The 14164-nt window shown below is 36.5% G+C and overlaps 1 protein-coding gene across 2 annotated transcripts; it reads left to right on the top strand.

Moving 5' to 3' along the window:
• The first annotated feature begins 310 nt into the window (after positions 1–310).
• On the top strand, positions 311–12718 carry LOC149010120 (mediator of RNA polymerase II transcription subunit 15a-like). Of its 2 annotated transcripts, none has more exons than XM_089163490.1 (6): positions 311–448; positions 534–644; positions 7582–7693; positions 9451–9574; positions 11550–11614; positions 12369–12718. In XM_089163490.1, the coding sequence occupies exons 2-6, from the start codon at positions 538–540 to the stop codon at positions 12456–12458; spliced, it is 498 nt and encodes a 165-aa protein (XP_089019616.1). In that variant the 5' UTR covers positions 311–448; positions 534–537; the 3' UTR covers positions 12459–12718. The 2 variants fall into 2 exon arrangements, with proteins under 2 accessions (XP_089019616.1, XP_089019615.1); XM_089163489.1 differs by having other exon boundaries at positions 312–426; positions 12369–12717.
• The last annotated feature ends 1446 nt before the right edge of the window (positions 12719–14164 follow it).

Below are 14164 nucleotides of genomic sequence, written 5' to 3'. Positions count from 1 at the left end.
CGGCGGCATTAATTATATATATATAAATAAAATCTCACTTGAAGATGTCGGGGCGCCCGACAAACCAAACAAAAAAAAAAAAAAAAAAAGAGGGTAATTTTGATAGTTCATGCTAGAATATTAGTTGGGTAGACAAAATTATCACAAAATAGAATCTATTTAAATAGATTTTTTTTTTTGAAATATGTAGTTAAATAATAATAATAAAAAAAATCTGTCCATCTGGAATTTGTTTCAATATAAAAACCACCTTCATAAGTTCATATCCGAAAAAAAAAAAAAAAAATCATTAATTTTCCCCCGATAAAAGTGTCAATTTCAAGTCAAGTCCCCTTCAATCACGTTTATCGAGGCTCTACTTAAAGGGAGATTTGCATAGGAAAGCAGAGTAGATTTCACGATTTCAGCTTTCCTGCGGTTATTAGGGTTTTAATCTAATCTATCTCATGTACTTGATTTCGGGATGTTCTTAGGGTTTTTATCTTATCTATCTGATTTCGGGACTTTTTGACATTGTGTATGGTTGTTCTCAGAGCTATGGATAACAACTACTGGAGACCTACTCGAGGGGAGCCTAACGTGGATATCAGTGACTGGAGAAGTGAACTTCAACCTGAGTCTCGTATGAGAATTGTGAATAAAATGTAAGATTTTTCCTGTTGTTGTGTTTCTTGTGATCCTGTTGTTAACTACCCTACAATTTTGATTTCCATGGGGTTCTTCTGTTTGATCTTGTTTGACTCCTTTAGATTAGGATGATAGCGAGCAAAGCATGTTTTAATTTTGACAACTTTTCCCAATTGAAACATGTAGGGTTTTGCATGGATGGATTGTCTTCAGCATTTGTTATTGTTGTTATAGAGTTAAAGTCGGTTTATATATTTTCTTCTACTATTGACGTTGCATGCAATTTTTCCCCATCATCTACTGTTTTAAGGTTATTCGTCAGTTTAACAACTCCTTCTCACTTTAAGAGAAAAAGGATGACAGATAGTCCTGTCCTGAAGAAGCAGCAAATAATTTTGTATTATATTTAGGACCAGGGTGATTGTATGACATTATTAGCTAAGGTTCTCTTTGAGCATAATTTATATTTATGTTTATGACTTATTTATGAATAATCAATTATGATAATAAACATAATCGTTTGGTTACTGTTATATATTGTATTATATAACAAGAAATAGTTTTATGTATCGTTTGGTTTTAGTGTATATATATGGTTTTGGTTTGCTTTCATTAGTTTAGACTAGTTTTGATGTCATTATTATTTAAATGGAGATAGAAGCAAGGTGGAGGTTGGAGAGATAGAGAGAAAAGTAATGTTTTGTTCTAGTTTTTGATAATTTTACCATTTCATCCTTATTTAAGTTGTAATTCTGTGCATGTTCATTTATGGTATCCACATAAGCAAAATTAACAATGAATGAGATCTATTTATGAATTTATGCTTAAATAAATTTATTTTAGTGAGAAACACCGGTCATAAATCATACCAAACACATTTATTCTTATTTATAGGTCAAATAATCATAAATTTAAACTGTATCAAAGAGAGCCTAAGATTGTAGCATTCAGATAACATTGTAAGAGCTGGTTTTGTGTCCTGATGCCCGGTATGGATATCTAGTGGGTTGAATTTTTCTAGTTTATCTTACGCCAATAATAGTGTTTGTATTTAATTTCACATTACAGCTTTAAATTTGTTGGGACATAAGAGTGCGAAGAAGAATAACCCTAGTAGACAGTTGGTCTTTTGTTTGAGGAAAGAAAGTACTGTAGTTGGATGCAAGTTGATGATGGTTCATTCTAGGGATGAGTCTATCTCTATGTTTTTTTTTTTGGGTGGCATTGAAAGTTCCTTGTTTCTTCATCGTGGAAATGTTAGGGAGGTTTTTTTTGGGGCAAATTATTTACTATTTTGGATGATACTTTTAAACCAACTTCCTACCTAGGGTTTCCACTTAATTGATGGCAGAAACTAGTGGATTGCAGTGAGAAATACCCTTATGGGGAGGGAGTGAATAGTGTATCCACAACCAGAATTCTCATCTCTAGTCCTCTTACTTATCCAAGTTCATTTAGTTGATGGTAATGATGTAGCTTCAATAGGATTGTCTGCTAGTAACCAAGATCAATCAAAGAACCAACTCAAGCAAAGAAGAGTTTTGAAAAATCAAGGATTGTCGGCTAGTAACCAAGATCAATCAAAGAACCAACCTAAGCAAAAAAGAGTTTTGAAAAATCAATCTTAGGGATGCAGAATTTTGCTATGGGGTAGCTCTTCTTGACTGCTCTGGCTAAGATGGGGTGAGGGGAATGGGGTAACAAAAGGTTGTTTCAAGTTCCAAAAAAACTTGGATGGGCATAAGTTGATTTTTTTGGACTAAATAGGATTTTGGGTTGTGGAATAGGTGTTTGTCTTATCAGCACAAACCTCTCTCTCTCGGGGTTCGATCACTCACCTTGCTCCCCTCCCCCAAAGAAAAAGATAAAAACCCTGGAAAAAAAGGGTAAAAGAAAAAGGGATCCAATGAGTAGAATTGCTTTGTCCTAAACTCCTAATATCAAGTCTAGGTAGGTGTAGGTTGTATTGGGATGATGCCTGAAGTTGTTGGAGACCAAAGGTTAGATAGATCTTGGTTCTTGGAACCCTTGAAAAAGTATCTCTCAAGGAAAAAAAGGTGGAATTTTTGTTAATAGGAGATGGGCCTCCAGCTGTTGCTGAATGAGGGGACAGTGAGGGGGATCTGTGGGTTTAGTCATAGGGTAAACTAATGGCTGGTTTAATCTCTCTCCTTGAAAGTGAACAGATTGTGTTGGGGTGAGGGGTAATCAAGAAATAGCAAAAAGGGCAAAGAAAGGGGGAGGAACAAGTTGGATCTGCAGGCGCGCCTTCCTCTTGATGTGTCGTTAGTGCATTAGCTTGAAGAATGAAGGTTCTTCACACACAAGACTGATTCCACAGTCAGTTCAGGGGCTGGACTTTAAACCCAATCCAGAAACATGGAACCTGGATTTTAAGCAGCCGGCAGTAATACTAGCCTGGATTTTACGCTTTGGACAAGTGATGTAGCCTTGGATTGAGGATTCAACCAAGGACCAAGTGCTGCAGGATCTTAATAAAACCAGAACCAAACATGAGGAAATTTGATTCTCAAAGTAGTGGCTTTTTCAAGGTTTTGAAGGCTCAGATGGGGAACTGGGCTTTAGGGTATTGATATGTAGGCCGTAGGTCTTGACTGATGTAAGTTTGGAGGACCCTAACCCTAAACCCTAAACCACAACAACAACAACAACAATAAGCCTTCTCCCAACTAAATGGGGTCGGCTACTTGGATTCTGGCCCTCCAATCAATTTTGTTCGAAGCCATGCTAGATACAAGGCCTAAGCTATACATATCCTTTCTCACCACTTCTCCTAGGGTTATCTTAGGTCTACCCCTAGCTCTTCTAGTTCCTTCAATATGGATTATATCACTTCTCCTTAGAGGGGCATTTATAGGTCTTCGTTGAACGTGACCATGCCACCTCAAACGACTTTCTCAAAGCTTATCACCTATGGGAGCAACTCCCAAACCAACTCTAATATGATAATTTCTTATCTTATCCATCATAGTTTTGCCAATCATCCATATTAGCATCCTCATTTCTGCTACACTGAGTTTATCTATATGATTCTTTTTAACAACCCAACACTCTGCACCGTACATCATAGCTGGTCGAACAACGTTCCTATAAAATTTTCCTTCAAGCTTTAATGGAATACGCCGTTCACATAAGACCGCACCTCTCCACTTCATCCACCGTATTTTAATTCTTTGGGAAACCTCATCCTCTAAATCACCTCTTTTACTTATGATTGAACATAGGTACTTAAAACAATCACTTTTGAGGAATTTCTTTATCGTCAAGTATCACTACCTCATCATCTGCCCGATCGTGACTAAAGTTACAAACTAGATATTCTGTTTTCAATCTACTAAGTTTAAAGTCTTTTGATTCCAAAGCTACTCTCCATGTTTCTAATTTGGTATTAATCCCCACTTGGGTCTCATCATTCAGCACAATATCATCCGCAAAAAGCATAAACCAGGGGACCTCATCTTGAATGTCTTTGGTTAATTCATCCATTACCAATGCAAAAAGATATGGGCTTAAAGTTGACCCTTGATGTAGCCCAACTGTTATCGGGAATTCATTACTTTGTCCCCCCACTGTTCTAACACTAGTCACCAAGCCATCATACATATCCTTAACTATATCTAGATATTTAATTGCAACACTTCTTTTCTCTAGTACTTGCCAAATTAACGCTCTAGGGACTCTATCATAAGCTTTTTCTAGGTCAATAAATACCATATGAAGGTCTTTCCTACATTCTCACCTTTCCATAAGTCTCCTAATTAGGTAAATAGCCTCCGTTGTAGATCTTCCCGGCATAAACCCAAATTGGTTCTCCGTAACTGTAGTTAAGTGTCTCAAATGGGTTTCAATTATTCTCTCCCATAATTTCATCGTATGGCTCATCAATTTAATGCCCCTATAGTTATTACAACTTTGAATATCTCTTTTATGTTTGTAAATTGGAACCACGACTCTTCTCCTCCATTCATCTAGGATTTTCCCTGTGCTCATAATCTTATTAAATAACTTAGTCAACCAAACTAGTCCATGGGTTCCTAAGCTCTTCCATACTTCAATTGGGATTTCATCAGAACCTTGTGTCTTGCCGAGTTTCACCATCCTTAAAGCTTCTTTTACTTCGGACATCGAAATTCTACGTATATAAGTTCGGAGATTGGTGCCTTGGTGAAAGGTGTAATCGTTCGAATCATAAATGCTTGAAGAATGCTCATTTAGTAAACTAGAGAAATATGTTTCCCATATTTTCTTAATGTCTTCCTCACAAACTAAAACTTTACCATCTCCATTTTTAATACATCTAACATGGTCAAGATCTCTACTCTTCCTATCCCTCATCTTAGCTATCTTATAAATAGATTTTTCCTCATCTTAGACTTAGTAGAGTAAAAATAGGAATCCGTAACTTGGATCAAATGGAGTCCTAACAGGGGGAAGCATTCCTCCAAGTTTGAGTAAATTCTGCTGGTCAGATTGGCGTAGATATAAGTTTGAATTTCCCCAAGAGATCTAAAAGTGGCAAAAAGGGCTCATTCTATTGTTTTAGTAATCTGATGTGGCTTGATTTGGAGGTGAGCTGTAAGTAATGAAGTGGGTGGTATGGTTAATAGATGAGAGTGATCTAATGGTTTGGTGGGCTAAGTAGAAAACTCTCAAAAAACACCTTGCTTATGTTTGCAAGGAAATTTGCAGAAAAGTTGCAGGTTTAACAGAGCAATCCTGAATCTGAAAATAGAAAATTATAGAAGAAAAGTTCCCTCCCTGGGGAGGGTGGGGGATGGGGATTCCCTGCCTGGTCCCTGACATAGTGGTCAACCATGAGCACTGCAAATTGCAGACCTTAGAAAGGTCTGTTATGTTGGGGTTAGCTATTTGGGAATTTAAAGGAGGAGAAAATTGCTGGGAAATGGGAAAGAAATACACAAGCACACACTCTCAGAATTTATATTCTCAATTTATTCTAATAAAGACCGAGTTACAACTTACAAGCATGTTTCTAAAGGAAAAAAGACATCCTAGCTGAAGTATGAAACTCAAAAAAGAGAAAATTACATAATGTAGATACCGAATTTGATTGATCAAAACAGTACCCAAATAGGACCTTTTCACATGGAGTCAATTGCAAATTTGATGGACTTAAGGTGAAACAGAGTTTAGATGGGAAAGAGGGCTGAAACTAGAATGATTATATAACGGGCTGAATATATCTTCAAATAGGGGCAGAACTATAATGAAGAAAGTGACAATAACAATGTAACATGTAACACCCGGGCTTCACACCGCAAGGTGGATTGATTGGATCGAACACCAACCTACCTTGATCAAACACAAGAGTTTTCCAAACTAAATGTGCGATGGAGGCTTTTCAGTGCTCTGGCATCCAAGGTGATCTGATTCAGATTGAAGGAGTTTAAAGAACCTGGGTAGGCCAATAGTGACTGATGCAGAATTGAAGACATACAAGAAAGTAAAAGCTCAATGGGTTAGGCCCATCAAAGGCCTATGGACATGGCCCAAGTCAGCCCATGTCTTTCATGGGGTAGGACTATTTTAGTGGGTTACAGTCAGCCCACGTGTTATGACTTTCATGGGCTAGACTTAAGCCCAAGTTTCATCAAAGTCAATAAAATGGGCTATAGTTTAAAAATAAGGAACTCTTGTCAAAAGAGATTTTCCTTTGTCAAGAGTTAGGTAATAATAGTTGAAACATTAATAGATAGGTGTTTGCTAGTGGTTGGATGGTGCATTTAATGTTTATGTCTCTTTAGAATATAAAAGGACTCATGTAAGAGGGTGGATCAATCACTCGTCATTTGAAATCAAAAAGTTGCTTGTTAGCTATTCTTCTCTATGGAGAAACCTTGTGTTTAATCAATGTAGGTTGTTGTCTAATCCAATCGGTCCACCTTGATGTGTGAAGTCTAGGTGTTATTTTGTTGTGCTTGTTGTTCTCTCATTTCTGCTATTATCATTCCCTCACTTCTCCATCTAGCTATAAGCCTAGTTAGTTCTTAAAATCTTCTATTTCAGTTACTACCCTTACCTTGAAGTACAAATGTGTCCCTCTTATTTTGATATTATCCTGAAGTTATCATTGTGATAGCACTCTAGATTTCGGCTTTGATTCAAATTTGATTTTCATATTATCCTTAACCTATAAAATCTGAAACTCATTCCCTAGGAAAAGATCTTGTTTGGCTACTGTTTTGATCATTCAAATACAATGCTGCATTAATGACTGAAGGAGAAGTGAAACGGGCTGGGACTCTTGAAGTACATATGGCTCCCCCTTGGGTGTTTTTGTGATACCCCCCCCCCCCCCCAAAAAAAAAAAAAAAAATATATATATATATATATATATATATATATATATATATATATATATATATATATATATAACTTACTAGCTTAGGACTAGTGATGAGTATTGCTTCAGATAGAACGGTTTGAAGGAGGATTTATGTAGCTGACCCCATTTGGTTGGGATAAGCCTGTGATCAGCTGTTCTGAGAAGTCCACCCCAAATTCACTGGTATCCTTGGTACTTGAATCACTCATAAAAATCTAGGCCTGAGCAGTGTGTGGTGTAGGGAACAAGCGATATGTGAAATCTAGTACTAGCAGCATGCAGCATTGGAAGTTGTGAGCATGTCTGCTGTCTGAAAAATGAATTGGAAACACTAATATTGCAGAGAGGTAGCCATGCTGCAGGGTTATTTTAGAGAATGTGCCTTTGCTTAATTTAGGTTATTTTTAGTATCTTTATCTGAGTTTCTTTTAGGGACAATAGGTACGCACAGCAGGATAGGAGTTCTAATTTATGTTTTTGTATTGGTATCCCTTTCTACGTGGTAGGAGTTTTGCTTCTTTGCTTCTTTATTATGAATTATTGATTCTTAGTTAGTTATTTTTGTGCTTAAATGTCCACATCTACAGAATGGAAACTCTGAAGAAGAACCTTCCAATTACTGGCCCAGAAGGGTTACAAGAACTTAGGAAGATTGCTGTAAGATTTGAGGAAAAAGTGTATATTGCTGCTGCAAGCCAGGTACACTCATTACTTAGGCATATGGTATTCTTTTTGTGGCTTGGTTTTTTGCGTTACCAGATGTTTGCCATTCCTTTAACTTTTAAGCTCCTGCATACTCTGGATCCTAGTTGTCAATTCCAAGGTTCAAGAACTTGGTGCCGATGTTGGTTTTGAGTCTTTTAACCCGCCAGAAATTGAGATTGACCAGGTTTCGACCATATCTCTGTAGAAACTGTTGAAACCTGGTAATTTAGGGTAAAACCATAAACCTTGGGGTTTGGCTTCTGTTGTCCTAATTCTTATTGTGCTTCCTCTTTTTGATATTTTAAACCCAATCAATGCATTGTGTTCGCACAGAGAGCGTACCAGATAATACTTGTGGTTTTGGACCAAGTATGATAGTGTATATTATTCTTGGACATTGTATCAGATTAGGTTTTCGAGTATAACTCTTGCAATATATATGAGATTTAAGCAATCATGTCTTGAACACAACTTCTTCAATATTTTTTTTTGTGGTGAAATTACTTCTCCAATATAAGTGAGACTGAACAAAGACTACTTAGTTAAAACTTGCAATTTCGACCAAGTTCTTCGAAGTTAAAGGCATCATGATGCAGACAAGTCACCTGAAGGACTTGGTTAACTGGAAGTATGCCTTGACATGGGTATCTTATATATGTATTGTGCTTTTGATGCATGTGATTTTCTTTATAATGGTCCATTTTAATGGCCTAAACTATGGGTAGAGGTAGGCTTTTGTGAGAATCCAAATAGCACCTGGTAAAGAACCACTGGTCCACTGCAACCCATCTTTACCTTATTCTCACATGAATCTTGGATACCATGCATATAATGAAATAATTTTTTCTGCCTTGCTACTACCTGAATTCTTGTCTCTGTCTACCAGCTTATTTCCGACTAAATCTTTGCATTAAAAAAAAACCCAGCTAAATCTGCATTCCGGTGAACTAGATCATGTTGGTGAACCAATGTGCAACGAACAACCAGTGACAGTTATATGTGATTCTGGCTGAGATCTTATACCATTTACTTGTTGAAGTAGTATGAAAAAGCTGCTGGCAGATAAACTAACATCTTATGTTATCTTTTGGAGGACCATAATCTAATTTGGTTCCCCCATCCTTGTCACTCACCTAAGAAGTGTTGAAATCCAAGGGGAAATTTCGATCGAAATGGTGGGTTTCAGCCTTCCTTTTAGTCAAAACTCTACAAAATGCATTTGAAGTTTTTGAACTTTGAAGTTTTGTAATGAAAGTTCTGTTTATAGTTTGTGTTGTATCTGTCAGAAACTAATCTATATATACTATGGCTTGAATGACATATCTACATTGATTTTTTTGAGCAAAATGCATGTGCCAGTGTGTTCCCTATGCTTTAATTAGCTTATATGCAGAGTCTCTCTGAAACTTGCTGTTGGAACTTGTAGTAGAAGGTCCCAAGTTTTCACAAAATTTAGACCATTTCAATTGGAATTTTGACAACTTTTTACCATTTTGAACTAGTTCGACCTAGGTTTCGGCATTTTGACCGTTTCGCAAGTTTCGGTTGAAACAGGTGATTTCGTTTCAGTACCCCTAATAAGCTTTGTTTCGAGCTTTTGAAAATCTGAAATTTCAACTGAAGATTCACAAGTCTCTATTGAACTTTATACTACGGTTAAGTACTGTCGAGTATGATGATAGTCACTTTGCATCTTCGTTTTGTAGCTTGCGTTCTAAATGAATTTAAGTTTTCTTGATTTCTCGTTTCAGCCAGATTATTTGAGGAAGATCAGTCTAAAGATGCTGACAATGGAGACACAATCTCGACCTCCTAGCATGCCTGGTTCCTTACCGTCAAACGCTGCTGTTGGTAACCAAAGTCTGCTAGACCCAGGTACAATTTGGAGTACATTCCCATATTCAACAAATTGAAATCTTAATATAGAATGCTCAAGTGTCACCAAGGTGACATCCTGGCATATTCCTTTCTTGGGTGCAAGGCTACATGCCTTATTGAAACTTCACTAGTTGACGTTGATTTATGTTTGTTGTTTTGTTTTTGATGAAACATGCGTGCATTATATTTTATATTTTTTGATTATCTGTTGTTTTCCTCATATTTAGTCGTTATTACCATAATGATGTCTGCATTGACATGGCTATATGTTGTATATTAACATAATAAAATAGAAGTATCAATGCATATGGTGATATACCGCATGGCTGTAGCACCTGGATGAATGCCTCGTCACCTAGATGCTACAAGGCCTTAGTTACCTAGTTTCCAGGACAACTTTGTTTTGTATAATGTAAGTTCCGGCTCAACTTCCATGATCTCCCTGAGTGGTCGAGGTTGAAATCTCGACCATTCATTTTGCATATATTTTTTCTTTTGTTACAGGTAGGTATGGTTGAAAAAGTATTAAAAAAAATGCAAACCTGGTGGTCAAGATTTCACCCTCGACCAGCCGTTCCATCCGAACTGTACGCAACGCAGCTCAGTGCTGCGCATTAATTGTGCAGCACTGAAGCTCCATCCTGTAAGTTCTGCTATGTTTAGTTATTAATGGAGAATATCTCCTCAGATATGGGAGGGTTAGTTTTCCTTCAGAATTGAAATTACAATTCTTAATTAGTCTTGAATTGTACTTGGCCTTTTGGCCCTACTGACAAATGGGATGAGTTGCTACTGTATCTGTTTGATTGGTTGGATCGCCACTTAGACCCCTGATTGGATCAAACGATGGGATCAGATATTGGTCTGTTGATTGAATCTGGCTTGAATATGCCAAGAAATCAAAGCAGAGTTAGAGCAGGCTGATCATGTTGATCAGTGGGCCACCTCCGATGGCTAAGTCAGATAGTGAGCAACACCAATGAATTGGAATCAATGAGTGTTCAGTGAGAGGGATAGGAATTAGATGAGCATACCCTTGTTTGGCTTTTGTTTTGTTGTATTTATACTCACCATATTAGGGTTTAGGGTTTAAGGAGATCTTCCAGGTCAGTGTTGCAGGTTTGGACGTAGCCTAGTCAATAGTATGAGCTACTGTCTGATCATCCATGTTGGATAAAGTGGTGAGGTGGGCTGCATTGAGAGAGGATTAGGAGAATATGAAGGAGAAGAAGAAAGGGGAAGACAGTAAACACACTCTCACTGGAGTTTTATCTATTGAACTTCAACATTCAAATTTCATAATCAAACTCTTGAGAATCCTCATCAGTTATCGGTTAAATAATAATTAGGAATAGGCCTTGTCTGAAAATAGAAACCTAACTAGAACAGCAATAACTGAGATATGAATCCCAGTAATAGAACACACATTCAAAATAAGAAACTATCTAAGGAGATGATGCATAATCTATCCCATATAAAGCAAATAAATATTATTCAACCCAGCCTTTTCTAGACTAGAAATCTGGTCATGGCCCACCTCTTGGTCTGGGTCTCGACTCTCGATAGTGGATCATGTTGGTCCAGCCAGGCCAAGGCTACTGCATCATAAAGGAAGCCAAATATCGGTACACTTTCTCCAAAAGCCTTGCTATTTTTTTTGGAAAACATAGCACAAGAACTGAAAATTTTCAGGTAAATCTCATGGTCGTATAAAATTACCAGTCTCTCTTTGCCTGTCGTTTAACTGGAAATCAAATATGCAAAATACAATGAGAGTTCCTCCAAAACCATAAGATAGCCTTCAAAGCATAACACAAGTACCATTATTTTAGCTTTTGTTGACAAATGGAAGTAGTCTTAGTTTTGTTGCAATTACTTTTTCTTCCTTCTCTTGTGGAAGGAGTTTTCATATGTAAAAAATATGCAGGGCTTGTTGGCTTATCTCTATTTGTCTGTTTTTGCCAATTTTCAGCTTCAATAGATTCGACAGCTCAGGCAGGACAAAGGTATGACTGGCAAGAAGATGTCTACCAAAAGGTGGTTTCCCTACTCTTTTTTGTTTTTCTTTGGGTTTTTTATTTTTTGAGATTTTCAACACTATGAAAACGATGATTCTTCTAATGACTCAAGTCCATTCGGGACGCTCAAGTCCATTCGTGGACGGTCAAGTACACTCATAGCTTCACTTAGTTTGAAATTTTGAATTAGTTTGGCCTGAGATTTGCAGGGTCTATTATTCCCCTTTGTACCTAGTCTAGTCCAACAGAGTATGAGACCCATCAAGCAGTTCATTGCTGTTGACCTCTGGGTTTTGTGACCTAGCTGCTGGATGTGATAGAATAATTTTAGTCTTGGTTGCTTCTGCCTATACTTTGACGTCAGAAATAGTTCATTTATTGTGTTTACGTCTTTATGATCGAAAGGATTGGTTAATCTGATTCTATGGTGTAGAGGATTCAGCTTGTTGGTTGTGAATTTTCAGTGTAATCTATTAACATCTAGTTGGTTGAGAATTTACAGAAATTCATTGAGAACTAGTAGTCTTCTCCTAGAGGTGGTTTAACAACTAATTTTCTCTTTTGCTTTATCACTGTCTGATTGGATTTGGTAACTTGTCCTATTACCAGTATGTTTCATTTCAGTTATGAATTGTCTGTAGCCATAAGACTGAAGGTGGTGGTGTTCATTGAAGAAGAAATCTTCCCTCTTTTGTTATTATGTTGCTGTGTTTGAAAACTACTTGCTTTGCAATCTCCTAGGGAAATTTAATCTCAAATTGGATATGTTGCAGATGGAAGAAGGTTGCCAAGTGACTTCAGTAGATGACATGGCTGGTGCGGTCCACCACAGGCTTAAAATAGTTAAAGACGAAGCTGCCTAAGATTCTAACCTGAGATCATTCCATTTTCCCTAGATACACCGTTTATATTTCACTTTGTTTCTTCAATGTAATAAGATTTTCAGACGTAATTAATTGCTTTCTGCGGCATTTTTTTTGTTAATGTAACTCTCTATTCTTCATCATATCTTCTTTTTACTGTATAGTTAATTAGTTATATCTTGTTTACATAGTGATGTTGATTAACAAAAATGATTGTGTTTTTCTTAATATTAATTTGTTATTATTATTATTATGGCATTTTTTTATAACAATTTTCGTTATCATTTTCTAACAGTTTTTCATTCTGAGATGCCAAACTTATTTTTCATTCCATAATTTATTTTGAATGTTGTACCATTTTTCCTTTTTTTATCAATAATTTGTTTCCTGCATTCATTTCTTTTAAATTGGCAAAATAAAAAATGGAAATTGATACCAAAAAGACCCAAAGTACGTATGATCTTTCCAAACGTGGGATAAATTATCAATTCATCTTACGTGGTGGTGTTCCGTGTTCCTTATATTCTGATTCTGAGGAGTCTAAATGAAATTAGGGATCAAAATGCCAAACTTCGTTGGAATGGCACTTACAAATGTGCAATTACGTATAGTTTTTTTTAGTAAATCATGGTTTTCCTTTTGTTTACTTCGTTTTTTGAAACATCTGAATGAGCGAGAAATGATTTAAGCATATAATGTATCAGGGTTCTTTCCTTGCTCTGATATACATTTTCTGAACTGTGCTTGGATATGTGATTTTTTGCATTCGGTTTTGCACATTAAGGCAACGTATGATTTTTCACATTGGGCTCTCATCGTCAAATTCCAGGGGTTCCCCTGTTTTTGGGTCACTGGATTCCTCATTACTTCACTTTCTGCTTAGTTTTTTCGTTTAGCCACAAGATCATACATGGCAACCAAAGTTGGACCAAATTGAACGTTTCAAAATTTTCCAGGGTTTGGTGGAACACATGATCATCGTTTTACAAGTGCCAAAAAGTGGTATTGTACCCGCTTACAAGGACAAGCTGGTTGAGATCCTTAGGAATTTACATCCTCTACTCATATGGAAAGGAAAAATACTAATCCACATGGTTGGATGTTCGATATATGTTTATTCTAAAAACGAAATTATAACCAAGAGGGGTTGGTCCAAGTGGTAAGCACGGTTGGGTTCGAACAGGGATCAAATCACCCACCACGCCAGTGGACGACCACAAAAAAACAAAATTATATTTTATAAAAATAATTCCAAAATGTTAGAATAGAACATGGCAACTGGGAGTTGAAGGATTGGTATGTGATCTAAATGTATTTCGATATGTATGTTCCATAAGAAAATCAAATTTGTTTTGTTCTTATTGATTATTTTCGATTCACCAGTTCTTATCTCTCCTAAGGAGTCCAAAAGTAAAGAAAAATAAAGCCCAAATAATGAATTAATCTTTGTATTCAAATATGCATATTGAAATGTTTGGATTCCCATCATGTTTGTCACGTCAAATTTTGATAATGTTCTTTTTCACAAAGTAGATTCTCTTTCATTTCTACTCTCTAATGTGCCTATAATTATTCTAATGCGACATCCATGAGCATCAAGTAATTATCAAGTAACTATTTCAACTAAAGTTTTAAGAATCAACAAACTTGATCTACTTGTATTGATCAAACCATGGTGGGCTAGAATTTAGTCAATATTCCCCCAC

Source organism: Hakea prostrata, chromosome 7 (assembly GCF_041222555.1).
Source record: "Hakea prostrata isolate BN-2017 chromosome 7, UWA_Hpros_2, whole genome shotgun sequence".
Classification (NCBI taxonomy): domain Eukaryota; kingdom Viridiplantae; phylum Streptophyta; class Magnoliopsida; order Proteales; family Proteaceae; genus Hakea; species Hakea prostrata.
Note: the sequence above shows the minus strand (reverse complement) of the source record. Positions and strands in the feature narration are given on the sequence as shown.